The 27296-nt window shown below is 34.0% G+C and overlaps 1 protein-coding gene across 1 annotated transcript; it reads right to left on the bottom strand.

The window, feature by feature from the left end:
• Nucleotides 1–900: 900 nt before the first annotated feature.
• LOC18446220 (PLC-like phosphodiesterases superfamily protein) lies at nucleotides 901–27003 on the bottom strand. Its single transcript, XM_011629513.3, has 9 exons — nucleotides 26815–27003; nucleotides 18747–18842; nucleotides 17632–17754; nucleotides 8436–8573; nucleotides 7753–7851; nucleotides 6195–6498; nucleotides 3326–3549; nucleotides 3098–3184; nucleotides 901–1126 (listed from the first exon to the last, which is right to left on the bottom strand). Exons 2-9 carry the CDS (start codon nucleotides 18834–18836, stop codon nucleotides 1094–1096), a joined length of 1098 nt encoding a protein of 365 aa, XP_011627815.3. The 5' UTR covers nucleotides 18837–18842; nucleotides 26815–27003; the 3' UTR covers nucleotides 901–1093.
• Nucleotides 27004–27296: the final 293 nt, after the last annotated feature.

Here is a 27296-nt window from a genome sequence, read left to right as displayed (position 1 = left end):
TCAGAGATTTACACTCTTTTTATATAAATTGCCAACGGCTACCAGCTCAAAATCCCTATTCGTTGCAAGAATTTTTTAAACATTGATAACTGAAGCTAAAAAAACAATCAAATAATGAAATAAAATAAAATCTTAACAATTGTGGCACACAAGTCTAGCATCTAGAGTCAGGGATTGGATCAGACAATTAATGAGTTTTGCTATTGAGTCCTCATCAACTTGAAGATTTGCCTATAATAAATATTGAACGAGGAGGCTTGATTGACCAATGAAAAGGTTTTGATAGGATTTGAAGGCGATGACGACCTAAAGATTGGATCCACAGATTATATAGGCTTAACCGGTTTTCTAGCATAATTAGGCTTTTGGTGACCTAAACTAGGGATCTAAGGCTGAATTGGACACTAGAACTAGGTTAAGGTTGACGGATCATAGAATTAATGCTTTCTCTCAATCTATGGATCTCTTGTTATTGACTAATATTGTGTAGAACTGTCTGATTCCATTTGATTGATAGTGTATCTTGAAACATGTTATGTGGATCATTCATTTTCAAATATTTACAAATTCAAAATATTTTGCACTATTTTTAGAGCTTCAAATTTTATAGTTTAGGTCTAAAACATATCTCAAGCCATCGCAAAGGCTTTTAACACTAAAATTGTATTTTTCAACAGGGTTTTGAGGTACCACTTTACCTTTTCTCATAAAACCTAGCACCACACTCTTTCTACCATCCCTTTGTCTGCAAAGTGTGGGTCATGAACAAACCAAGGCTTCAACACAACGATTACATAATATATGAGATAATGCTACTTTCATTTCGGCATTGCTTTTTGAGTATTTTACAAGTTTTTTTCTCTCTATTGTGATCTCTTCTCTTTACTTCTTGCTTTCAAATGCCTCAAAATACAAATTCAATTGCTCTTGATTGAAACACTTCCATAAAAATGAACACACACAAAAATATAAGAAAGAATATGTTAGGGTTCTTTCTCGTCTCTCCTTTCCTTCATTTCTCTTCTTAATGAGGCTTAAAATACAGAAGCATGCTCTCTCTCTCTCTCTCTCTCTCTCTCTCTCTCTCTCTCTCTCATGGACTGCATGCTCCAGAAGTAGATCCAGGCTGCAAAAACAACACATAAATCAAATGTAATATACCAGCTATTTAGCATTTTCTCTCAAGGAAATAGTTTATTGCAACTTATATTGTTGAAGTAAGGTGCTCCTAAAAATTCCTACAGTGGAGAGTGTTCTGGCATAGTAGAAGCCTCCAATTGATTATCTCGACCTTGAGATGAATAGACATGAAGAAAAAAAAGAATTTCAAGTTCAAAAAATACTGCATCTTGTAACAAATTATTTGGACTGTCTATTTTCAAGATTTTCAAGTGTTTCTTAATCTGCTCGATCTGTACTATTGTTGAAATTTTAAATGTTATAACTAAGGTTAAAAAGAGATTTTGAAGCCAGCATAAGGTTTTTACACTGAAACGACATTTCTAAGTAAATCTTATAGGTGCACCTTACTTTTACAGTATAAGGGGCAACCTTTGTACGAACCTCACCCTTCTCTTTAACACCATAGTGTTGTATTTATATATGTTTGCTTCTTATACCATTGTGTTTGTATTTCATTCAAATCTTTTCAAGTATACTTACCAATATAAGAATGATATTATTGGTGACATTATTTTAGATATTTTATGGGATTGCCTTAAAACATCCTAATTATATAAGGACCCGGTTTCTATACGGCCAAGCCTGAATATGTACAAATGCGGGCCTCTTGATAAATCTATTTTTGAGATGGATTGTAAGAGTTAACTTTTAAGGGCTTGTAATCTCTAACATGGAGATCATGAATATGAAAAAATAAATAAATTTTCAAAACTAAAAATAATAATTCTAGTAAGAAAATAGTTGGACAATTAGTTTCTATTGTATTTAGATAGAACACCTACTTGCATCCATCTTTTACACTTTGTGGACCGCATATGTAGAAATGTGGTCCAGCCGCCATGAAACAATTTTCCATCAAATAAACATTATTAGAAATGACTAAATTGACTATGGAGGTGTGCAATGCTATTTTATCACACAAACACATGCACATGTAGACTTGTGTGCCCACCCAAAACTCCATTTTTCTCAAAGAAAATTTTGGTGAATTTCCTCAAGAAGTATGAATTTTAAAAACTTTCAACTATCTTGTTTTTTCATATTTGTTTGAAATATTTAAAGGAAAAAGTTTACATAAAGATGCAACCTTAAAATGTAGAATTTGGTGCAACTCAAAAATCCATCATAAAAAGGATGTTAGAAAACCCTCTAATTGATCATCTGGACATCGAGATGTATGAATATGAAATGAAAAAAAGATTTTGAGTCCACGAAATAGTATATCTTGCAACACACTGTCTGGACCACCTATTTTGAAGATTTTCATGTGTTTATTTATATTTGATTTGAACCATTTTTAGGGTTCAGAATTTTATAATTAAAGATGAAAATAGATTATCGAGACTAAGAATTTTTTATATTAAAATTATATTTATGATAAAATATAGAGGTGCGTTTTAATTGGATTGTTTAAGGTTGCAACCTTATGCAAACCACACCCATATTTTTACTAGTACTTAAAAATGAAATGTAACTCCAATTTTTTTAAATTTTTAGACTCGGGTTTGGGTCCGAATGACTTGGGCCTGACTTAGGTCCAAGTCGCGTCCAAGTCCATAAAAAGCTTAGTCAAGTTGGGTCTAGGTCCGGGTCCAGGTCTAGGTTTGAGTCAACCCAGACCTGGATTGGACCCAACCCGTTGCCACCCCTAGAGATAGGAGTAACAATGGGCAGGGTGGTCTGTCCCCACCCTAAAAAGCTAGGGCATGGGCCAGGCTACCATGGCTCAAGGCTAGGGCCTAGGCCACGACAAGGCTGGACCGATTCGGCCCTCTTTTCTCTAGTTTATCTCGTTTATTTGTTTAATCTCTCTAGCCTGGGCCGAATAGGGCTAGGGCCAGGCCAAGGCCAGTCCTTTTGGGGTTAGGGCCATTCTAGCCAGCCCTGATAAAAGGGACATGAAGCAATTTCTTACAATACAAGCGTGAATATCATCGCATCCACATAGTAGCTTCCCGTTCAGTGTGTCAACTGCTTGAAACGCCCCACCACCTTCACTTCTCTGTATATTAGATAGCAACAAATATAAAGTAAAATTACAAGCAAAAGAAACTATTTACTATATTGAAATTATAATCAAAATGTCCATAGCATGAGGCTCTTTGTATTATGAATCAAATCTATGCTCAAATATAAAACAAACCTTGTAGTAATCTACTGCTGCAAAATTCGCCCATCTGCTATCTGCTGCAGTATAACAAGTGCGCAGCATGTTGAGGAGATCATCAGAGTTGTACTGGCAACTCAACCATTTATTTGGAATTGATCCGAAATAATTCACTAAAACCAAAGATTTAGTTCGATCGTTGAGAGGAGCCGATTCACCGCGATTTGTGCACTGGCCTTGTTTCATCCCACCATCACCATCTGTGACAAAGTGATCATTGAGAAATATTGAAATGAAAACAAAAACAGAAATTTCAAGTTCTACTACACATGAAAAGAATGAAAATAGATGAAATGATTCAACTTATCTAGGAAAATTTTAAATTTTTTAGGAAGGCAAAGGAACTCACATAATCAAAGAAAGAAAATAGACTAAGTTTTGAATTTTCAAGGAATATTAAAAAAAATAATAACAATGCCTTATATATGTGTCTGGAAAAAATAATACCAAAAAAGTGAACATAAACGACCCGATTTTGATCAATTTTTAACTGTTTAGAAATTCAAAATTCAATGCCCTTGTATCTCAAAAATACTATCTTGTAATTTAAGTATAGATTTTAAATTCTTTAAATCCACAAAATCCTGAAGAAAGTTTTTAAGATGTACGAAGTGTTGTCGTAGGAGTAAGCTTTACATGCTCTTTTCCAAATAAAGAAGTTGTTTGAAACAAAGGGAAATTTATGAAAATACTCATGAGTGATGAACTATTTAGCATTTTGTACATATCATTTTATTTAACTTTAAAATACCCATCAAAAAACATGATTACGAAGATTTAGTACTAAATAAATGTCAAATGTCAACTGATACATCTATCAACAGTTATTTTGACAAATTTCTAAAAACCAACTCGGTGTTCGTGAAATGAACTTATTAATTAGGAATGAGACCATGACAATACACAGAGCGCCCTTTGATTTCTTAATTCAAATGGGAAGAAAAGCTCAATTTTATTTTGAGATTGAATATAAGGGGACCATTTATCATTGGAACATCGAGGTCATAATTACTTATGACTATCTAATGTGAAATATAATAGTTTGGGTGTGTCCCACCATAAATTTGGAAGTGACCTTCTGGACTAGGAGGAAACTTTCCATAGTCGGAATCATAATAAACATTCCATGACCAAATTACCCTCGGCAACCCGGATTGTCCACCGCAAGAACCGTGTCGGATCATTGGATCGATGTCTCGGATCACAAAATCGGCTGAATCGACAAGTTTTGTCCCAAATGTTTTTCAAAAAATCACTATAAATATCTAAAAAAAGTGTTCTTTTAGATTTTAAAATAAATCCGGAGTGGTGCATTATGTATTTTCATTACTTTATAAAAATAGGTGAATACTAAGACATTATTTATGTATGTATATTTATTAATTATAATATATAAATATAATAATGCATCAAAATTATTTAAAAATAAATAAAAAACACTTCCATATTAGAAGATTAAAACAAAATTTATTATATAAATAAAATTAATATCACATCAACGTATCAAACATTTATTAATTCGCTTTACTCATTCGAAACTTTCAAAACTTAACTAACTATAATTTTACGTACTAAAATTGAAATTGCTAATTTATATTTTATAATTATGTGAGAACAAATCTAAAATGTTTTATAATATCATCTAATTTAAAAAATATTATCTACAACTATAAAAAATATATATATTAAATAATTTATAATGTAAATACATTAATAAATAAAATAAAATATTTGATTATCAATGTATAATTATTAATTAGAATATTTTAATAAATTATTAAAAAAATACTTCTATATCATATGACTAAAAATAAAAATAAAACTTCTTATAAATTTTAATGTTATGATATTAAGAAAATTTTAAAAAATATCTTAAGAAATGAAAATCAAAGATATCAAAATTATAATAATAATAAAAATCCTCTCGAAAAGACACACAACCGCTGCAAAAAAAAAGAGTGTCTTATTCAATAGCTTATAATATAAGAGACAATAGAGCGTCTTATTGAATAGCCTTATATGAAAAGAGCGTCTTATTCAATAGCCTTATATGCATGGCTGTCTTATTTGAAAGAAGAGACAAATAATATTGTCCCATATCGAAAAATTGCGGGAAGAGCCTTACAAAACGAATTCAATCTCCTACGAGTCTGTGACGGAGAAGCAAGGTTGCATGTTTTTTTGATGGGTGGCTAACAAGACAATTGGAATACAAAAGGGAAGAATTTTTTTTTAAACAATTCATATTTATGCGACTTCCCAAAAAAATTTAAAATATTCATATTGCTAAACGGGTGACGTGTCCATTTTTCATTGTTCCATATTTATGTGACTTGCTAAAATATTTTTAAAAAATTCATATTTATGCCGCTTCCCAAAAAGAAAAAGTGTTTAAACCGGTGACATATTCAGTTTTCACTTGAGAATTAATGATATGTTTGATTCATGACGTCATGTCATTCAGCTCTCTAGAGTGACACAGCCAAATACCAATATTTTCAAAGATCCAAAATGCCTCCGACGATACCCAATCCATGACTTCCCAAAAAAAAATAGGTGTTTAAACCATATCCGATTTTCATTTGAGAACCGGTGATATGTCCGATCCATGATGTCATGACACGTAACTCTTTATAATAACACAGCCGGATACCAATATTTTCACAGATCCGAAATGCCTCCGATGATACCCAATCCAGATCGGATGAATGCGGACGAAAACGATAATCTTTTAAAACCTTGATTGCAGCCAACCGAGGCTCAATTCCCTTTAACCCATAGAAATTGTAACAAAAAATGACGAAATCACCCTTCTAGAACTAAAGAATATCAGATAGATGCTTACACTGGTTCTCGACCATGTAGTTCCATTGGTACGCTATCCCTTCGGTCTGCTCCTTTGAGGCCTTGGACGTGAACACCAGGAGGCGCTCGTTAGCGGCCACCATGTCGCTAACGAGAGGCCAATCCTCGCCGTTTTTTGGCATCTTGGAGAGTGGGAACCAGTACTTGGACAATCCGGACTCATTGAAGACTTTTGTTAAGCCGTTCGGCGCATTTACGTAATCTTCCAATATCAAGGTGACGATTTCTGATGGGTTTGCGGCCAAAAATGCCTCAATTTCTTGCATTGTATCATTTGCAGGTCCCTTAGAAAATGCATAAAAAGATTAGATTTTGTTAAAAATAATGAACATATAATCACATTATGATTATATACTTACTCCCCTGGGGCAAAGAGCTCTTAGGATAATTTTATTTTTATTTTAACATGAAACTTTGAGATCTAATTTACAATCACCAATATTCAAAAGGGAAAATTGGCTTTGGGGTTTTAAACCGCATAGATCTAACTATCCAGAATCTGGACTGTCTCTATTCAATCTTGGGATATTATTTTTTCGAACATAGAATGTGACTGATTCTGTTTTTCTTTTTCTTTTTTTGTTGAAATTTGTCAACTAGATTGAAGAGGTTATATCCTCAAGTTCTGAGGTCCTAAAGATAACCATGCATAGGGTTTTTCCTTAGGATTACTAGCAATCAAATAACTATCCAACAGCCAAAAAAATAAAAAACAACTAATGTTGGGGGAAAGATTATTAACTTGACCAAGTATGCTACATGGCAAACAAAACAATTAAGGTGTCAAATTGTACTTTAGAAGTTAGGTGCTCCTCAAATTCTACTTGAAAAAGTTGTTTTGATGTCAGAAATCTGCACAATTAGTCATCTCAACCTCGAGATGTATTGATATTGAAAAACGACAATTTCAAGTCTTAAAAATAGTACATCTTATCACACAGCATCTAGACCATCCATTTTTAAAATTTGTTCAGTGTTGATAGATTTGTTGGACTTATATTATTTTAAGGACGTGGTTAGCATACGGCCAACCCGCATATTGTAGAAATGCAGGCTTGGCAATAAATATATTTATTAAATATAATTTGATCGTAAGTTTTAGAGAATATATAATTTTTAACATGGAGATTATGAATACGAAAAAATTAATACTTGAAAACTGGAAATAATAATTACATTAAAAAAACATTTGGATTGTTAGTTACAATTGTTTTTAGATGGACCACCTATTTGCATCCATCTTTAACATGGATGCTTTATACCTCGAAACAATATATTGTAGAAATGCGGTCCAGCCCACATAAAGCAATTCTTCTTATTTTAAAGTTATAAATTTTATAATTAAGATTGAAAATATATTTTAAGGCCATCATAATGGTTTCCGACACCAAAAATGCATCTTTTAACGAGATCTTGAGGTGCCTCATACTAAGATTGGCACCTTATACAACCGCGCCGAGAAAATATTTCATATGAAAGTATACTACCCAAAACCTTACACTTGGACTGCACAAAAAAAAAGTATTCTTTATACTCACAAATGCAGTGACATCAAAGCATTGGCCCCCACGAGAGTGACACAGCCACACATCCCCTTCAAAATCGTACGTGTCAAGCATCAACGCTCGAGCACCATTCTATGTCAACAAATTTGAACCCAAATTAGATATCAAAAAATTTTCCATTCAAAATGGGGAGAAACAAAGGATTGTATACCATATATATCATTAGGAAAAGTATGCAAGAGATTATTTACTTTTCATTCAAAGAGGTCTTAATTACCTTGTCCACCAAATTTAAAATCGGATCGTTGCAAGCGTGCCATTGACTAGACTCAAAGTTTAAAAAAAAAAAAAAATCTTCGAACTTTGTGACACACCCCAAGCCGTTCAGCTTCGACATATAATGGCTAGTGACAATTATGACCTCCTTGTAATAAAAATAAGGGATTGTGACCTCCTTGTAACAAATATAAATAGTTTCATAGTATAAAATCCCTTATTTTTATTGCAAGGAGGCCACAATGTCAAAGGGCGATGGCTTGGGGCATATCATAAAGTTCGAGAGGTTTTTTTCTAAACTTTGAGTATAGTCAATGATATATTCACAACGACACGATTTGAGATATAATAGACAAGAGTGATTGTGACTTCATTACGTTATACTTTTCATGTAAAAAAAAAAGGAGTTATTATAGAAATGAAGAGTGTAAGAGATTTACATTTAGTTGTTGAGTGATAGTGTCCTCTTGGTTAGTGAAGGTGATGCGAGGGACCCCGGTGTGAGAAGGCTCCCCATCGATGGCATACGAGTTATGCGTTGTGAGGAATCCATATTTATTGTAGGGCAACGAATTATTCTGTACTCCCAAAAAATTAATTCTTGTTTAGTTTTATAATGCAAATTAATTAAACAAATCTAATATATAGGTTATATAGCTCCAAAAAATTAATTCATGTTTAGTTTCACAATGCAAATTAATTAAAAAAATCTAATATATATGTTATGGGAAAGTTTTCTATGCTTCTCTAGAGCATAAAACTTATATACTTCCCCTTATCCAACTGTCCATTCAGAATGGAGAGTTAAGATAGCCTCAATCACAATGTCACGTTTCTACACTATTTTATTTTTAATTTTTTTCTATATACTATTTTGACACCAAATTTTGGACATCCAATCATCTATTAAACTCGCATGAACGAAAAATATAAAAAAAATATTTTCAATAAAATAAAATGACCAAAATACCCCAAAAAATTTTAAGGGGTATTTTGGTAATTATATTTTATCGAAAAACTATTTTTAATATTATTTATAGGTGCGCCCTAATGACCATATGGCACGTACCAAATTTCATATTCATGCAATTTGTATTAAAAAATTAAAAATAAAATACTTTGAGACATTTGATCTAAGATCAAACGGTGAGTGATTCTCTTGATCAAAATTGAATGGCTGGATGGTAGAGAAAGCATAGATCTTCTATGCTATAGGGCAAGTATAGAAACATTTCCCATATGTTATATATCTCTCTCTCTTATTATGTACTCTCACAAAAAAATTTGTGTAGTAATCTAGTGTATGTTTTAGATAGCTCTCTCTTTCTCTCAAAAGAAGAATAATCTAAAAATTAGTGTGCTCTCTTGAGACTACATTGTAAATTTATTTTATGAGGCAAAATCTTAGGAGAATTTTCTTGATATAAACTTTTAGTAATTATTTGCAATTATACAATGATATTTTAAAGGACAATAAAGAAATTTTGAGTATCTAAACAATTAGATCTAGCTATCCAAAATTTAAACGGTCTGCAATCAATCTTAGGAAGTTATTTTTGTCAGGCACAGCTCCAGCTCCTCCAGAAATGTTAAGATCTTTAGCACAAGAAGAATGGCTTGATTCGTATCATCTTGAATTGGTTCTGCTTCCTCTGTTCTTCTTTTTAACAATATCGATCCGGTTCTTCTCCTACTAGTATCGATTAGAACATGTTGAACATAATTTTCTTCATGTAAAACCTACTCAATTTAAATCAAGAAAATCGTATAGATTTTATGAAACCATGTGCTATGGCTCGAATCCATAGTTGATCCTATTTCCGATAGGATATACATAGTTGACAATTGAAGCCAATGTTTCCATTATTTCTGTATCCGTAATAGTGGGAAAAGACAGAAAAGTCCAGGTCCAAACCTAGACCTATTTTAAATCAAACCAGTCTGACTGACCCGGCCCTAGTCATGTCCCATAATGCTTGGTAAGGAGCATCTTAGTTAAAGGAATGAAGGAATCCATGGAACCCTCAAGCTAAGAGCTTGAGCTGGGGTGCTTGATGAAGAGTCTTAGTGGAGGTAATGATGGTTGTGGGTTCTTCTGTTGATACAGGTTCAGGTGATTTTTTGTGTCCTTCTGTGTGTATTGAGAAGCTAGATATCAAGTCGGAGTTATTTGTGTTTAGATCTTTTTCACCCCCCATTTCTGGTTTCTTTGGTTTGTTGATGGGCTAAGAGGGGTTGGAACCTTTCATAGCTCCTGATGTTAAGGTTATTGGGTTCAACAAAATGGTGTTTAAACTTCGATCCAAGGACGAGTTCCGTAGAGCTCTCCAAAACTGCTTTTGTAGAATCCGAGGAAGCTTGCTATCCTTAGACCTATGGAAACCCTCAGATCATGGCTTCTTTCTATAGAAAGAATCACCATGGATTGATCTTTGCGGAATCCCTCTCTATGCCTGGAATTTGGCTATTATCAAAAGGATTGTGGGTGGTTTTGGGTCTTTCTGCGACCTAATCTAGGACTCCCTTTTTAGTCAAGGTTGCAAAGTTGTCCGAGTTAAGATTATGAAAGCAAAATGTGCCCCTCTCTCGGAGAAAGTTTTTTTTTATTATTGCTAATGATTGTTTTGAGATTTTGATTTCTTGTGCTTCTGAGAAATCTATTTGTGCTCCCGAGATTGTCAAGGTTACTGGTGTTAGCTTTAAGGATGTTCTGCAGAATAAGCCGGAGAAGAGGAAGTCGTCGACCAGTTTTGTTATTGCCAAAAATTTGAAGTCTAACAGAAGCTACCGCCGTAATTCCAGGTATTTTGAATTTTAAAATGATGGATTATGGTGCGTAGGTTTCCTGTTTCATCTACGGGACTTTCAAAATTCATCAGTAAACGGCAGGATTTCGAAAAGGGAGTTACTAGTGGGTTGACCAAACAGAAGGCGGTCTTTCTGGATACTGTTCCTACAATTTCGAAAGATTGGATTATGGATGATGTCTTACGGGAACATTGTTTGGGTTGAATCCTCCCAATGGTCTTGCGGGTCCACAACATCTCTCTTCTTGTGATGGCGTGCGAAAGAAATCTGTGACGACGCTTGGTTTTCCGAAGAAATCTGCTAGTGATTTAGAAATCTGCAGCATAGTTAAAGGAGGTTTTGGGGAAGGCTGCGCAGTACAAGTGGTGGCAATCTCCTTTCCTTCCTTAAACCACGTCAAACCGATGGCTAGGGTTTCAGATGTAGATAGTGGAAGGTTCAAGGGGTCTTCGCCTATTTTCTCACTGGTGCTTCTCTTGGTGCATAGGAATAAAGTGGGCAAAGCTTGGTGTGGTTTGCTACTACTTCTCTTCCGTAACTCAAAGATGCATCCTTTACTCTTCCGCTTGGCGACAGCAAAGGGCCAAACGAAGAAGAGCCGCTCCCGTTTTGACTCTCTTTTGATTGAACCTCTAGCCATATTGGTGGTAGACCCTGATGAACCTCAGCTTCTTACCGAAAATAATCCGGTGGAGTTTTCGGCCCCTAGTGTTGCTATTGATATTCAAGAGGGGCCTTTTATTGACAATGCTCTTCTCCAGGAGGAGGTTATGGGCCACAATGAGTTGGTTGTAGTCGTATCTCCGGCGGCCCAACCTTTAGGTGTTTATTTTCCAACTAGCCAGGTTTTTGATTCCCTCATTGAGTATGATGATGAAGTTGCTTTGGTGGCAAAGGTGGCGATAGATATGGGATGGGAGATGTGCCCCTTGCAGTGGTTTTGGCGGAGATTAAGAAACGCCTTGAAGCAAAGAAAGTGGTGGAGAACAAGATAGACTCGCCGATGGTTCCTGTAGAGAAGATAGATTGTGGACTGGAGGCGACGCCGACTATGAAGGGTAAAGGGGCGGCTTCTGGCAAGTCTAAGAAGGTTTTACAAAGAGGGGTGCGGTCATCGGCTAGATTGGAGGCGCGTGGGGTCTCGAAAGGTAGCTATTTGGTGGCGAATGCTGTAATTGTGTTTCGCGGCCCTGTGGTGGTGAATCTGAATTCATCTTCTTCCTTTGATGCTGATAATGATGAGGCCAATGATGAGAGGATGCTGGAAGATATGTTTTTAGGGGGCGGTCCTTCTGGACCAGGTTCCTCTTCTTTCTCTTCTCCTTAATTTTATGAATATTTTGTCTTGGAATGTTAGGGGGTTAGGGGACAGTAGAAGAAAAATGGATGTTTTGTTTTTGGTTTCGAAATACAAACCTGTGATTTTGGTGTTACAAGAGACCAAACTTCCAAGTCCTACTCTCTCTAGGGCTAGGGAAGTCTGGGGCTCAGGTGGAGTCTATTTTTGTGGGATTGATGCAGTAGGTAGTTCTGGTGGTATTTGGGTATTGTGGGACCCACTGGTGGTCAAAAATTTTGAGACTGTTGTAAAAAACAATTGCTTACTTTTGGGTTTCAATGGCCCTACTTTGGGTTTTCTTGAGGTTATATGAATGTGTATGGGCTTACTTCTTCTACTTTGTCTGCTTTTATTTTTAAGATGAATGAGTTTATCCATACATTTCATTATCCTGTGGTGATAGGGGGGATTTTAATTTTATTAGGTGGCCGAATGAGTCCCTCGCAGGATACCCAATTAACACTTATATGTGAAATTTTAATTCTTTCATCGAGAGCAATGCTATTATAAATCATCTTATTATTGGATCTAAGTTTACTTGGTCCAATAATAGTATTGTTTTTTTGGCGATGTCTAAATTAGACAGGTTTTTATTGGCTCCGGAGTAGATGGAGGCATTTTCGTTGGTATCAGTTAAAGCCTTGGCGAAGTTGTCATCTGATCACCTCCCCATTTTTCTAAATACGAGGTCTCTCAGAGGAGGGTCGAAACCTTTCAGATTTGATGTTAGCTAGCTAGAAAATTTAAAAGTGGTTGAGATAATTAAAAGAACTTGGTCAAATTCTGTGGGGGTGGGTTCTTTGGATTTTCAATTACACAAAAAATTGATAAGTGTCAAACACAAATTGATTGCCTGGAAAAAGGAAAATAAATTCGATCTCAAGGGTAAGATTGATGGGGTCTTAGCTGATATTGAAGTGTTGGATCTTAATGCTCAGACAAGCGGAGTTTTAACTAAGTAGCTGGTGGTGGAACGTGGGGTGAAAATGGAGTTAGAAGATTTGATGAGATATGAGGAAATCTATTGGAAACAGAGATCTAAGAATAAATGGTTAAAAGAAGGTGGCCTCAATACTAAGTTTTTCTATGCCCTTGCTAGTGTCAGAAGAAGACAGAATGATATTTCGGGACTGAATATCCATGGGTTAGATTCTGAGGATAATGCTGTCATGGAAGTGGGTGTCATTAATCATTTTAAGAAAGTCTTTGCTAAAGAGGTAGTGATGACACCAAGTTTTCCGAATGCTCCTTTTAAAATGTTGAATGAAGAGCTGTGCCGCTTTTTAGAGCGAGAAATCACTGCTCAAGAACTGCAACATGCTATTTTTGCTTTGCCTAGCGATAAGGCGCCGGGCTCGGATGGCTTTCTTTTGGTTTTTTTCCAAAGATTTTGGAATCTAACCAAAGATGATTTGTTGGAGGTAGTTAGAGAATTCATAACCAGAGGTCAAATTTTTAAGGGCATCAATTCCACTTTCTTGGCATTGATACCTAAAAATTCAATGATCAATGAGCACTATGATATTAGACCTATTAGTTTGCTCACAAGTGTCTACAAGATTATAGCTAAGATCTTGATGGAACATCTCAAGGAAGTCCTCTCTCTCATTTAACTAAGTAGCTGGTGGTGGAACGTGGGGTGAAAATGGAGTTGAAAGATTTGATGAGATATGAGGAAATCTATTGGAAACAAAGATCTAAGAATAAGTGATTAAAAGAAGGTGACCTCAATACTAAGTTTTTCTATGCCATTGCTAGTGTCAGAAGAAGACATAATGATATTTCGGGACTGAATATCCATAGGTTAGATTCTGAGGATAATGTTGTCATGGAAGTGGGTGTCATTAATCATTTTAAGAAAGTCTTTGCTAAAGAGGTGGTGATGACACCAAGTTTTCCGAATGCTCCTTTTAAAATGTTGAATGAAGAGCTATGCCGCTTTTTAGAGCGAGAAATCACTGTTCAAGAACTGCAACATGCTATTTTTGCTTTGCCTAGCGATAAGGCGCCGGGCTCGGATGGCTTTCTTTTGGTTTTTTTCCAAAGATTTTGGAATCTAACCAAAGATGATTTGTTGGAGGTAGTTAGAGAATTTATGATCAGAGGTCAAATTTTTAAGGGCATCAATTCCACTTTCTTGGCATTGATACCTAAAAATTCAATGATCAATGAGCCTTATGATATTAGACCTATTAGTTTGCTCACAAGTGTCTACAAGATTATAGCTAAGATCTTGATGGAACATCTCAAGGAAGTCCTCTCTCTCATTATTTCATCTACATAATATGCCTTTATACAGGACTGCCAAATTACTGATAGTGTGCTGGTAGCTCAAAAATGCATTCATTCGCCAATCTTGAGTAAAAGGGCTGGCATTTTGCTTAAACTTGATATGGAAAAAGCTTATGACAGGATGGAGTGGGGTGTACTACTAGAAATTATGAAAAATATGGGTTTTATAGCCCTTTGGAGGAGAAGGATTTTGTGATGTTTATCTTCTGCACACTTCTCAGTAGTATTCAAAGGCAGTCCGATTGCATTTTTTACTGCTTTGAGAGGCTTACGTCAAGGTGGCCCCCTTTCTTATTTCTTATTCACAATTTATGTTGAATGTTTTAGTCTGATGCTTAGTAGGGTGGAGAATTTGGGGGCTTTTGAGGGTTTTTCAAATTACAATATGTTGATGATACTTTAATTTTTATTGATGCTGAGACTATACAAGTAAGGAATATGGTGAGATTTTTGGAGATATGTGAAGTGACATTTTTAAAGTTAATTTTCATAAGTCCTCATTAGTGGGAATTAATTGTAACGAGGCTTTGGTGTGTGACTTGGCTAATGTGTTGGGCTGTAAAGTGGATTCTTTTCCTATTACCTATTTGGGACTTCCTACTTCATATTCAAAATTCTCTATTGCAATTTGGGATAGGGTGATTGAGAGAATACAAATCCAGCTTAATTTGTACAAGTATAAATATTTATCTCTGAGGAGAAGGGTTACATTGTTAAGGTCCTGTCTGGCAAATTGCATGTGTATCAGATGTCGATCATTCATATTTCAGCTTCGGTGGCAAAAAGAATTGAGAAGATGATGAAAGATTTCTTGTGGGGTTCGAGTGGAGAGTGTAGGAAATTTCATTTATTAAAGTGGGACAGAGTTTGTACTCCCAAGCATGAAGGTGGTTTGGGAATTCGAAATATTAGGATATTTAACCAGGCTTTATTATGCAAATGGTGGTAGTGTAGTTTCAATTTGAAGGATCATCTTTGGTATCGAGTTCTTTGGACAAATTATGTGATGGAGAGGTTTAATATGTAGATTGGAGTTGGTAATCGTAAGGATGTGTCTTATATGTGGCGGGCGATTTCTAATTGCAGGAGTAAGATTACGGGCTATTTTAGATGGAATGTGAGTGGGAGTGATCAAATTTTGTTCTGGCATAATATGTGGCTTAGAGAGTATCATCTGAAGTCTGTTTTCCTTAATCTTTTTAGGGTAGTATCTAATCATAATCATAAAGTTTGTGATGTCTTCGAGAGAAGATGACAGTTGTTTTCGTGGGATATACCCCTTATGCATAGACGAATGAACAATGTTTTATTGTCTCAGTGGTGTGCGTTATTGGAATTGTTGGATAAAGTCTATATTTCCCAAGGGGCAAAAGATATATTGGTTTGGGAAATTGAAAGGGATGGTATGTTCTCAGTTAAATCCTGCTATAACATTTTTTCCATGATCATTGGAGATGGTTATCTTTCAGGGTTGTGCAAATTTGGAAGTGACCAATACCACATAAAGTCCAAGTCTTCATATGGTTAGCTTCGCATAATAAGATATTAACTATTGATAATTTGCAAAAAAGGGGAAAGGTTTTACCTAATATTTGCTTGCTTTGAAAATCGAATGGCGAGTCAGTTGACCATCTTTTGATTCATTGCCCCTATACCTTGAGGATTTGGCATTGGTTAATTGGTGAAGTAGGATTTGTGTTAACACTTCCCCAGAATGTTATCGATATTATATCGCAATTTGGTATTCCCTCTCTTTCGAAGATTGGTAGTATGATTTGGAAGATAGCAAGAGGAATGATACTTTAGGAAGTAAGGAAGGAGAGAAACAAAAGGACTTTTGAGGCTGTACCGGTTGATAAACTTATTCATTTAATTAAGCTCTCTAGTTGGTCTTCTCTTTCGGTGGTAAAGGATGGCTGGGGTATTTTTAAGGTGGATGTTATGATAAATCTGCCCAATCTTTTTGCTATGGGTTTGTGCTCTAGTAGGCCTAAAGGTTTGTAGCATGCCCTAGCCATAGGCAATTTTAAGCTAAACTTTGATGGCAGTTCTCTAGGGAACCTGGGACCAACAAGTATTGGTGGTATTGTTTGAGATTGCTATGGAAATGTAATTTTTTCATATGCTGGACCAATCGGTGTAACCACGGCTAATTGCGCGGAACTTACTGCTTTGTTAAGGGGTATGAAAATTTTCATTCGTAGCAATGTGGGTACTATTTGTGTCATTGAAGGGGTTTCTTTAAATTCTATCAAATGGTATAAGAAGGAACAGAGGGTTTCATGGGAACTGCGTTCTTTATGGTTGCAGATTTTGGATGCGATAACCAACTTGACGGTTTTCTTCTACCATATGTATCGAGAAGCAAATGGCGTTGCTGATTCTCTGGGCAAGGGTGGTGTTAACCTCTCCTCTTCTACTATTTCTCATGCTGTAATCCCCTTTTAGCACTTTAATAAAGAGTACGAGTATTTGTCAAAAAAAAAAATAGTGGAAAAAGAAGGCACATGATTTTCTTTCTGGTTTTCTCTCTCTAGAAATTAGGTCGCCATGGTGAATAGTTTACATTCTCTTACTTTTGGTTCCATAATATTCCTTGACAGGATTTTTCTCAAGGAATCTACCGCATCATATGAAGTTTGAACATAGTCAATGACACATCCTCGACAATTTGGTTGTGATTTTTTTGGTATAAAAAGTAAAAAAGACTATATAATATGAGACCATTTATCTTTCTTATAAGGAGGCCAAAATTAAATGTAAAATTGGATCTTTTGGGGTCAATGGCAAAGTTTCATAAATTGTTTTTTTGTTTGAACTTTGATTCTTTGAATCTCGTAAATGACATGCTCAAAACCACCCAATTTGAAATTTAAAAGACAAGAGTGATTGCGATTAGCTAAAAATAAATGGTCTCTTTGTATATTTTTTCAAAGTAAAACGCTCTATCATATATTTCTTTTTCATGCAAACTCCTTTTTATTTTTTTTTATTTTTTTTTCCCAAAGAGCTTACTTTGATGACATATTAAAGGGCCATTAAATTCAAGTGGGGGACATCCTTGTTTGAAGGTGGTGAAAAAAGTTAACCAAACCTACAACAACCATGACTAACACAAGAAAATGATATTAAATAAAAATAAAAATAATGGAGAACGTTTATTTTTTTGAATAAAGCGCAAATGGGATCAAAATTACCACAAGAGAGAAGGGGTTAGAAGTTGTTAAGCGGATGCATCTGGACCCTTTAAATCCCACCACGCACGACCCACAATACAGTCCCGCTTCACAGTCACTGTCGGTGCTACAGTTATCAAGAAGCTGTTAAAATTACAAGGAAAACAAAAAATGTCAATTAATGAGAGAGAGGGAGATCAAAAGGAAGATAAAGATTTTAATCAATTTGTGTGCATGAGAGAGAGAGAGAGAGAGAGAGAGTTATTAAAAGGGAGACAAAGATATCAATGAGTGTGAAAGGGAGTAAAACTTTGCAATTTGGCAACAAATATGACAAAAAAACAAGCAAACTTATCCAAACTCCTTTGCTTTTAGTCTTCCAATCTCTGTTTAATGCCAAAATCTCAACAAAAAATTTGAAAAAAAATAAAATAAAAGAAAATAATAATAATAATAATAATAATAATAATAATAATAATAATAATAATAATAATAATAATAATAATAATAACAACTTGAATAAAAAAGAATGTCTTTTCAAAGCAGTGTTCCACAACACAGTCAGGTTGAACAGGAACCAGCCGGGTTATTTAGAACTGGCCACTACCTATGGCTGGTTTTGGTCGGTTAGGGTGGTCAACCAGCTTTACCACCATAACTTAAAAATAATTTCAAAAAAATTATAAAAAATCCTAAAAAAAAAGAAATTTTTTTTAATTGGTTTTTAATTTTTTTATTGTTTTAGAAAACATTGGGAAGTATTTTGCCCATAAATACTTATTCTTACATCCTTATAGGTTTTTTGAATTATTTCTAACATACCTTTGGGCACAAATTGATTTTTTAAAATATATTTTTTCACTTCCTTTTTAACCTCATATGCATGTATTTTGTTTAATTGTACTTTAAATATACTTTTCATATTTTTCCAGGTTACTTGGACTCGGCCCATGGCCAGGTTCAGACGCCGGTTCATGCAATTGAACACTGCATCAAAGCAAGGTAGACTTTGGACCAAAATTTGGATGCAAATGCTTGAGAAATTGGAAAGCCAACAAAATATGAGAAATTTCCAAGCCACAACCGCATGGGAAAATTTGACACCCAAGGCTAGAAATTTCAACCATGCCACAAACCTTGCAAGTTCCATCAGAGCATGCTGAAGCACCACCACCAAGCCCAAGAATTGCGATGAAAACAACCAAAGCGAACAACCCCATCGACATTTCGCCCTGAAAATTCCCCAATGTTTGATCAATTTTTCTCTCTCCAAAGCTAAGAGAGTGAAAGTATAAGCTCAAAGAGAGAGAATGTAACCCCTCAGAAATGGCACACTTGGTTATATAGATGACCCTAAAGAAGGAAGCAAATTCATTCAACAGTTGTCTTGGTTATGGCTTAGAAAACTAGGGGATTTGATCCAACCCTTATTGTAGATGCCAAAAAAATGCATATTCAAAGAGAGAGAGAGAGAGAGAGAGAGAGAGAGAGAGAGATTGTGTTTGTGGAGTTTTTAGGGGGTTGTGGTCCATGTAGATTGTTTGAATGGATTTCTTTCTTGAATGATACACTCGATGATCCATGTTTGGGCAAGGAAAAATCCAAATTTTGGTACATTTCACAATTTAAATGAATGGTCCCCATTATCAATTTGGAGTTTTTGACACGCATGTGCATATACACATGTCCATATACTCATGCAAATATACATATAAACAAATATAGGACCCGGTTTCTATTCGGCGAAACACTCATATAGAAATGCGGGCCTCTTAATAAATTTATTTTTGAGATAGATCTTAAGACTTTATTTTAAAGGACATGTAATCTCTAACATGGAGATAATGAATATGAATAAATAAATAAATCTTAAAAATTAAAAATAGTAATTCTAGTAAGAAAACATTTGGATCATTCATTTCCATTCTTTTTAGATGGAACACCTACTTGCATCCATCTTTAAGATGGATGCTTTACACTTTCTGGACCGCATGAGTAGAAATGCAGTCCAACTTGCATGAAACAATTTTCCTAAAAATATATCCATAGTGGAGACGTACATAAATGGATGCACACATGCATCTACATAAGCAATTGTATGTGTAAAATATCTGTGGAATATGCATACGTGTAAGTAAATATGCGAACATATATTGTAGATATATAAATATCATATATGCAACTGTATAAATATTTGGCCAAGCTTTCTATGCTTCCCCTACAGCATAGAAGTTCTGTCATCCCCCTTATCCAATCGTCCATTCTGAATGGAGGGTTAAGATTGCCCCAATCACAATGTCTCGTCTTCTGAATGGTGGGTTAAGATTGCCCCAATCACAATGTCTCGTCTCTACTCAATTTTATTTTTATTTATTTTTTCTATAAACTATTTTGACACCAAATTTTGGACGTACATTCCTCTATTAAACTCGCACTAACGAAAAATATATATAAAAAATTTTCGATAAAATAAAATGACCAAAATACTCTTGAAAGTTTGAAAGGGTATTTATAAAACTATGAGTCATTATTTATAAAGCTGAAATGCATCACTAAAGAAGAACAAGGTGCGATTTTGTCCCCGTTAATGAGAGAGAAAACAAATGGCTCTAAAGAGTGGGAAAGAAATATTTAAACAAAAAAGAAAAATGCAACAAAAAAATGAAGAATGCATGTTAAAATGGTAGGTAAGAAAAACCTTTAACTCTTTAGGGTAATGATTTTTTGCCAAAATCTTGAGCTCTTTTGGATTAAAGATTTTGAAAATAAAATATAATGTGCAATCCAAATAAAAAAGATGAAAAAAATAGAAAAAATCAGGCCAAAAAATAACAAGGAAGGTGGGGGCAAAGATTGGGTCTGTTCATTCAAGAGAACTGACAAAATTGGTTGTCAAACCGGTTCAATCGGTCAACTACCAGTTTCGACATGTTCCCCAGAAATACCGGCTTAGTGCTCTTGTCAGACCAAACAAGGTCAGGTTACCAATTTTTCAATTTTGCCAGTCGGATTGTTGGTTTGGTCCGAGTAATTATTGTTCCAATAGGAAGTTCAACTATTGTACCAACCAATGGTTTAAAAAACGGATCGGTGACCAGGATCGGGCTTCTAAGAAACCTATCCGGATCGGCGAATCGGCGATCCGGATCGGGAATCGGGTGAATCGGTCAAAATAAAGCTTAAAAAAAATCCGAAAAAATTATTAAAATTCATTATAAATATTATTTTTTAGGAATTCAATAAGAAATGAAGGTACTCCATTAAGAATTTTCATGTTTTTGAATGAATATGCGAATATTGATATGTTCTTTCCCTGCGTGAACCGCCATTCAGCATTTAATTTACATCACACAAAAGGATAAACATAGAATTATCATGGAATAAGTATATCAACATACATAGACTACAATAAAGTATAAAATTAGTAACATATGATCTAAAAATAAAATGATAGACGACGTTATTGTTCTTCTTGGTCACGCTGGTGCCATTGATTGAATTCGTTTAACAATTCATTGATTCGATCTAAAAACGAATCATCGATATTAGCAGGCGTCTGACTATTCCCAAATCCTTGAGTGTTAGTGTTTTATTGTGTTCCCAATCTAAAATCCCCGAAGATTGTCCATCCTTCATGCTCACCTGCACTGTCGTGCTCATCCCTACACTGTTGCTGTTGGGACTCGATATGTGAATAATATGGCTGGGATAGGGTGGCCTCAGAATCATCATCTCTCTCATTTTCTCTTTGAATAATATGGATTAAAAAAAAAAAAAAACAAATTTTCAAAAAAATCGATCATGGATTAAAAAAAGAAAATCACAAATTTTAAAAAAATTCTATCATGGATTACAAAAAAAAATTCGATCATGGATTAAAAACAAAAAATCACAAATTTTCAAAAAATTCTATCATGGATTACAAAAAAAAATTCGATCATGGATTAAAAAAAAAAAATCACAAATTTTTAAAAAGTTAAATCATGGATTACAAAAAATTCGTTCATGGATTACATAAAATTCGATCATGGATTACATAAAATTCGATCATGGATTACAAAAAAAAACAAACAAAAAAAACAAACAAAAAAAAACAAAAAATTCAATCGTGGATTACAAAAAAAGAAAAAAACAATTCGATCATGGATTACAAAAAATTCAATCATGGATTACAAAAAACTCTATCATGGGTTACAAAAAAAACAAAAAACAAAAAATTCGATCATGGATTACAAAAAAAAAAACAAACACTTCGATCATGGATTACAAGAAAAAAACAAACATTTCGATCATGTATTACAAAACATTCGATCATGGATTACAAAAAATTCTATCATGGGTTACAAAAAAAAAAAAAAAACAAAAAATTCGATCATGGATTACAAAAAATTCGATCATGGATTACAAAAAATTCGATCATGGGTTACAAAAAAAAAAAAAAACAAAAACTTTGATCATGGATTACAAAAAAAAACAAAAAACAATTCGATCATGGATTACAAAAAAATCGATCAAGTATTACAAAAAAATCTATCATGGATTACACACACACACACGCAACAAAAAAAAAAAAACCGTACGGGACTCGCCGATTCACTGTACGGACTCGCCGATTCCATACAGTGAATCGGCGAGTCACTGTACAGAATCGTTTGGGTTCTCTCTAGAACCGGACGATTCCCGTTTTCTCGCCGATTCGATCCGTCCATGGCGATTCCCGAGTCGAACCGGGCGAGTCCGGTTCGACTTGGCGTTTTTTTAAACACTGGTACCAACTTCTAATTAGGGCAGTTTGGAATTCATATCTCCGAACCACCCATTTCAAAAATATAAAATATAAAATATAAAAGAAAATCATGTAGAAAATCATGTCGAAAGTTGAACATTTGAATAAAATAAAATGAGAGTAAATAAAAGAACTAAAAAATTATGAACCTCACTGTAAAATATCCCAAAATGTAGACAAATGTATAATTTCAAAAAATATTTGGATTCGTACATAAATTTCTCAAACAGTAAAACCTAGAAAGAAGAAATTGGGGAAGGGCGATAGTTGGGGTAGGTTAGTTTGGCATGATTTCAGTAATGAACTTCTAAGAACTTGAAACCCTAGACCTCTGCCAACTAGGGCACCAAACACAACAGAAAACGCGTGCAGGATTAGTATTTAATCAAAAGTAAATGCTAATAAATTGAACTTTTTCACATTTTCTTTGGAGACTTTTTCATTTTCTTTGGAGACTTTTTTACATTTTGGTTGGAGAATTAAGTCACTTGATTTTATATAATTATCACCAGGAGCAGTAGCCATGAATATTAATGTGTTTTCTCTGTGAAAATCAAAACAAGTATATCCAGTTCGTCTCCTCATTGATATTCATTTGCATGTGAATGTTGATGATCAAAAGGCACTCATACGGTAAAACAGGAATGTAAACAACTCCTAGAAAATGTTTTTTAAGCCTAATTAATATAGGCGGTTCATTTTAGTACGATGTTTAGATGTAGATCTTAGAAGGATCCTCTTTTTTTGAATTTTTTTAGATAGTTTTATTATCACTAGATTAACAGTGTTAAAAAGGAAAAAATTGATTTTGAATTAATAAAGGCCTAGATATTGAAATTTGTCAAGGGATGGTCTAGATTCATAGTTAGAGGGAACTCATTTTAACTATATCTAGGGTATAAGTTGAATTTTATTTTATTTAGATTTATTATTAAGATGAAAAGAGTGTGTGTGTGTAAAATTATTTAGATTTGTGGTATTTGTATGACCCAAAATTTTGCACACATACTCTCTTCATCTCGATAATCAATCCCCCAAAAAAAAAGAGTTCAATTTGAACTCTAAATATGGTTAAAATGAGTCCTCTCCAACAATGAATCGAGGCCATTCATTTGGCGAATTTCAAGATCTTAGCTTTTACAAACTTAAAATCTTTTTTTTCTTTTTTAAAATTGTTCATCTAAGGCTAATAAAACTATCTAAAAAAAATTAGAAAAGAATAAATCCTTCTAAGGCCTAGATCTAAGTATCTTATCAAAATGGACAAGCTATGTTAATTGGGCTTAAAAAATACTCTCTAGGTTCCGATTTCAAATTTTTCTTTTTTGTGATTGTTCATTACAATTTCAAATTTTGGATCAAACAAATGAGCCTAACATGGTTTTTGAAGATTGTTGCATTATATTGCTATACAACTGTTACATGAAATCACGGCCTATATATATATATATATATATATATATATATATATATATATATATATATATATATATAGGAAAAAGTTTACATAAAGATGCTACCTTATAATGTAGAACTACGGATGCCCCTCAAAAATCCATTGGAAAATATAGTTTTAATGTTGAAAAACCCTTTGATTGATTATCTCGACATCCAGATGTATGACTATGAAAAATAAAAAGATTTTAAGTCTCAGAAATAGTGCATTTTACAACATATTATCTACACCGTCTATTTTCAAGATTTTCATATGTTTATAGATCTACTTGATTTTAACCATTTTTGAAATTTAAAATTTTATAATTAGATATAAAAATAGATTTTGAGATAATCCTAATAATATTTTACATCAAAATTATATACCATGATAAAATTTGAAGGACATCGTACCTCTACACTTACGGAGGTGTTCGTATGGAAACTGCACCCATATATATATATATATATATATATATATATATATATATATATATATATATATATATATATATATATATATAAATAGGAGAATGATTTTATGTAACTGTTCTATAACAATATAATGAAACAATCTTCAAAAACTATGTTAGGGCCATTTGTTTGACCCAAAATTTTAAATATGCGCTCTTTCCATTTTGGAAAAAAAATCACAAAAAGACAAAATTTGAAAATACATCCGAACAAATATTTTTTAGCCGATTTAATATACATCGTCTATTTTAGTTAGATTATTAGAAGGGGGCCTTAGAAATATTTTTTTATTTCTAGTTATTTTAGATAGCTTTATTGTCATTAGATTAACACTATTAAAAAGAAAAGTTGATTTTGATTTCATGAAGGCCTAGATCTTAAAATTCTCTTCATGGATGGCTTAGATTCGCTATTGAAGGGGACACACTTTGACCATATCTAGGGCACAGATTGAATTTTCTTTTTATTGATTATTGGGATGAAGAGAATTTGCTAGCAAAATTTAGGGTCATACAGATGCCACAAAGATTGTTTTCCACAAGTGTGGTTTCATTATATTAAAATGACATAATGACATGAAACTATTCTAGGTATGTACACTCTTAAAAATATTCATGAGTGAGGTTTTATAGTACTTACTCATAGCTCATCACCACCCAAAGTGGATCAAACATTCACAATTGCCTGATAGTACTTAAATCTAATAATTTTTCACAAATCTGATTAACTTCAAATTTTATCGGTGAGAGTGCATTAGTGATGTGCACTTAAATAAATTTCTCATAATTATTTTTAGTATTTTACCCCTATAAATATTTTAGGAATATTTTCCATTTTATTTTTATAATTATTTTTTCATGTTTTATTTACGTGCGAGCTGGTTAGGTGTATACATGGCCCAAATTCAAATGAATCTTATATGTAAAAAATTTAGTAAAATTCAAACATTATTAGATACCTGTGAACTTTGGATGGTGATGAGTCATGAATGAAGTACTGCACAACTTCACTCGTGAGAATATTTTCCTCTACATATATATTTACAGACACACCCTAAAAAAGATCAAAATGAGTCGCTCCTTAATAGTGAACCCAAACCATCCATTTGGTGGAATACATACATACATATGAAATGAGTCACTCCTTAATAGTGAATCCAAGCCATCCATTTGGTGGACATTAAGATCTTGGTCTTTACAACTCAAAATCAAAATATTTTTTTTCTTTTCTAGACTTGTTCATTTAATCACTAAAAGGTTGTCTACAAAATATAGGGAAAAAAAAGGAATCCGTTTACGGCTTAGATCTGATGATCACATCAAATGGATAGCCTATATTCATGGGATTAAAAAAAGGAGTAAATGTTATTGCATATTTTTAAATTTTGTTCTATTGAGATTGTGTATAGTGAATGAAGTATATGGTTCAATATTAGGTCAGACAAGTACTCTTGATATAGTTTTTTAATATGCCTATGATTATTTTATTATGATATAGTTGCATGAAATTAAGATAGTTGCATGAAATACTCGTGTGCCTCATCTTATACATCCAGCGGCCCATATTAAATCTAGCTCATTGAACACCCTAGATGCATATTTGCTTTTATTTTTAATTTTTATTTTAAATAATTTCTTTGTGAAATTTGGGCAACCGTACATCAAATAGAAGGCACCCCAAGAAAAATAAAAAATATTGAAATAAAAATTTAACCAATATACCTCTGAAACTTTCAAGGTTATTTTAGTCAATTTTATTGTAAAATTATTGTATTGATTTTTATTGAATGTGCCTTATTATGATGTTGGGATGCCCTGAATTTCATGTGGGATAATTCATAAGAAAAAAAGTAAATCTAGGCCTTGACTGTATGTTGTTTCATAAGCATGTAGCATGTTAACATACATCAATGATAAATATATGTGTGTGGATGTCTTTATGTTTGTGTGCGCGCATGCATTACATGACGACCTTTTCTTGCAACCTTCATACCTCCTAAACCAGCCCAAGTACTGAAAATGTAAAAAAAATAGATAGAAAGAAAACAGAGGGAGTTTGTTTTCTAATAATTGAAGCATCCCTAGAACGGGCCAGCCCAGCCCTAGTTTCCATAGGGATGGCCAAGGCTCGGCCCGACCATGACCAGGCTAAAGAGGCCCTGGCCCAAGCCTGGCCTTAACTCTATTAGGGCAGAGCCAGTCCAAGCTACGTAAAACGAAAAATAAAATCAAGGTAAAAGTAAAGAAAAATAGGGCCAAGCTAGGCTGAACGATCCAGCCCTGTTGCAGCCCTGGCCGGGCCCAGCCCTTATGGCCTGGTCCGGCCCTCTAGCTAAATATGCCTGGGGCAACCGGACCGGGCCAGGCCACTCGCCCCATTGCCACCCCTATCCCTAGATACCCAAAAGGTAGATGTTTTATAGATAATGTCATTATAGAAATACACAATCAGATTTGCAACTATAGCGAAGAAGCCGTCCAATGATGACAGATATCAAAACACATACTTACTTGATTTGCAAGAATATTTCTTGCTATGGACCCTTTCTCCACAATGGATCAAGTTTGCTGGTTTGCGGTGAAGAGGTTGGGCACTTACAGGGAGCCGGCAAGAGGCAATGTAAAGCTTGGAAGAAAGCATGTGGAGAGGCCTCAATTAGATGGGTAGAGCTTAAACCCTAATTTAGAAGAGATAAAAACATGCATTTATGTTTGATCGATATAATTTGGATACATGAACCCTGTAAATTGATTTCGCAAGAGAGAGAAAAAGGATGCAATGCACTTTTTAGTGAAGATAAAAAAGCAGCTTGCATTTAATTTGGGACCTGGTTAGCATGCGGCCAGCCCTCATATTGTAGAAATGCGGGTTGGTAATAAATATATTTTTTAAATATAATTTTTCCTAATTTTTAGAGAATATATAATCTTTAACATGGAGATCATGAATATGATAAATACATAAATTTTAAAAACTAAAAATAATAATTATA

Source organism: Amborella trichopoda, chromosome 10 (assembly GCF_054954075.1).
Source record: "Amborella trichopoda isolate Santa Cruz 75 chromosome 10, AtrichopodaSantaCruz75HAP2 v2.0, whole genome shotgun sequence".
Taxonomy (NCBI): Eukaryota; Viridiplantae; Streptophyta; class Magnoliopsida; order Amborellales; family Amborellaceae; genus Amborella; species Amborella trichopoda.
The sequence above is the reverse complement of the archived record's forward strand: the minus strand, read 5'-3'. Positions and strand labels throughout refer to the sequence as shown.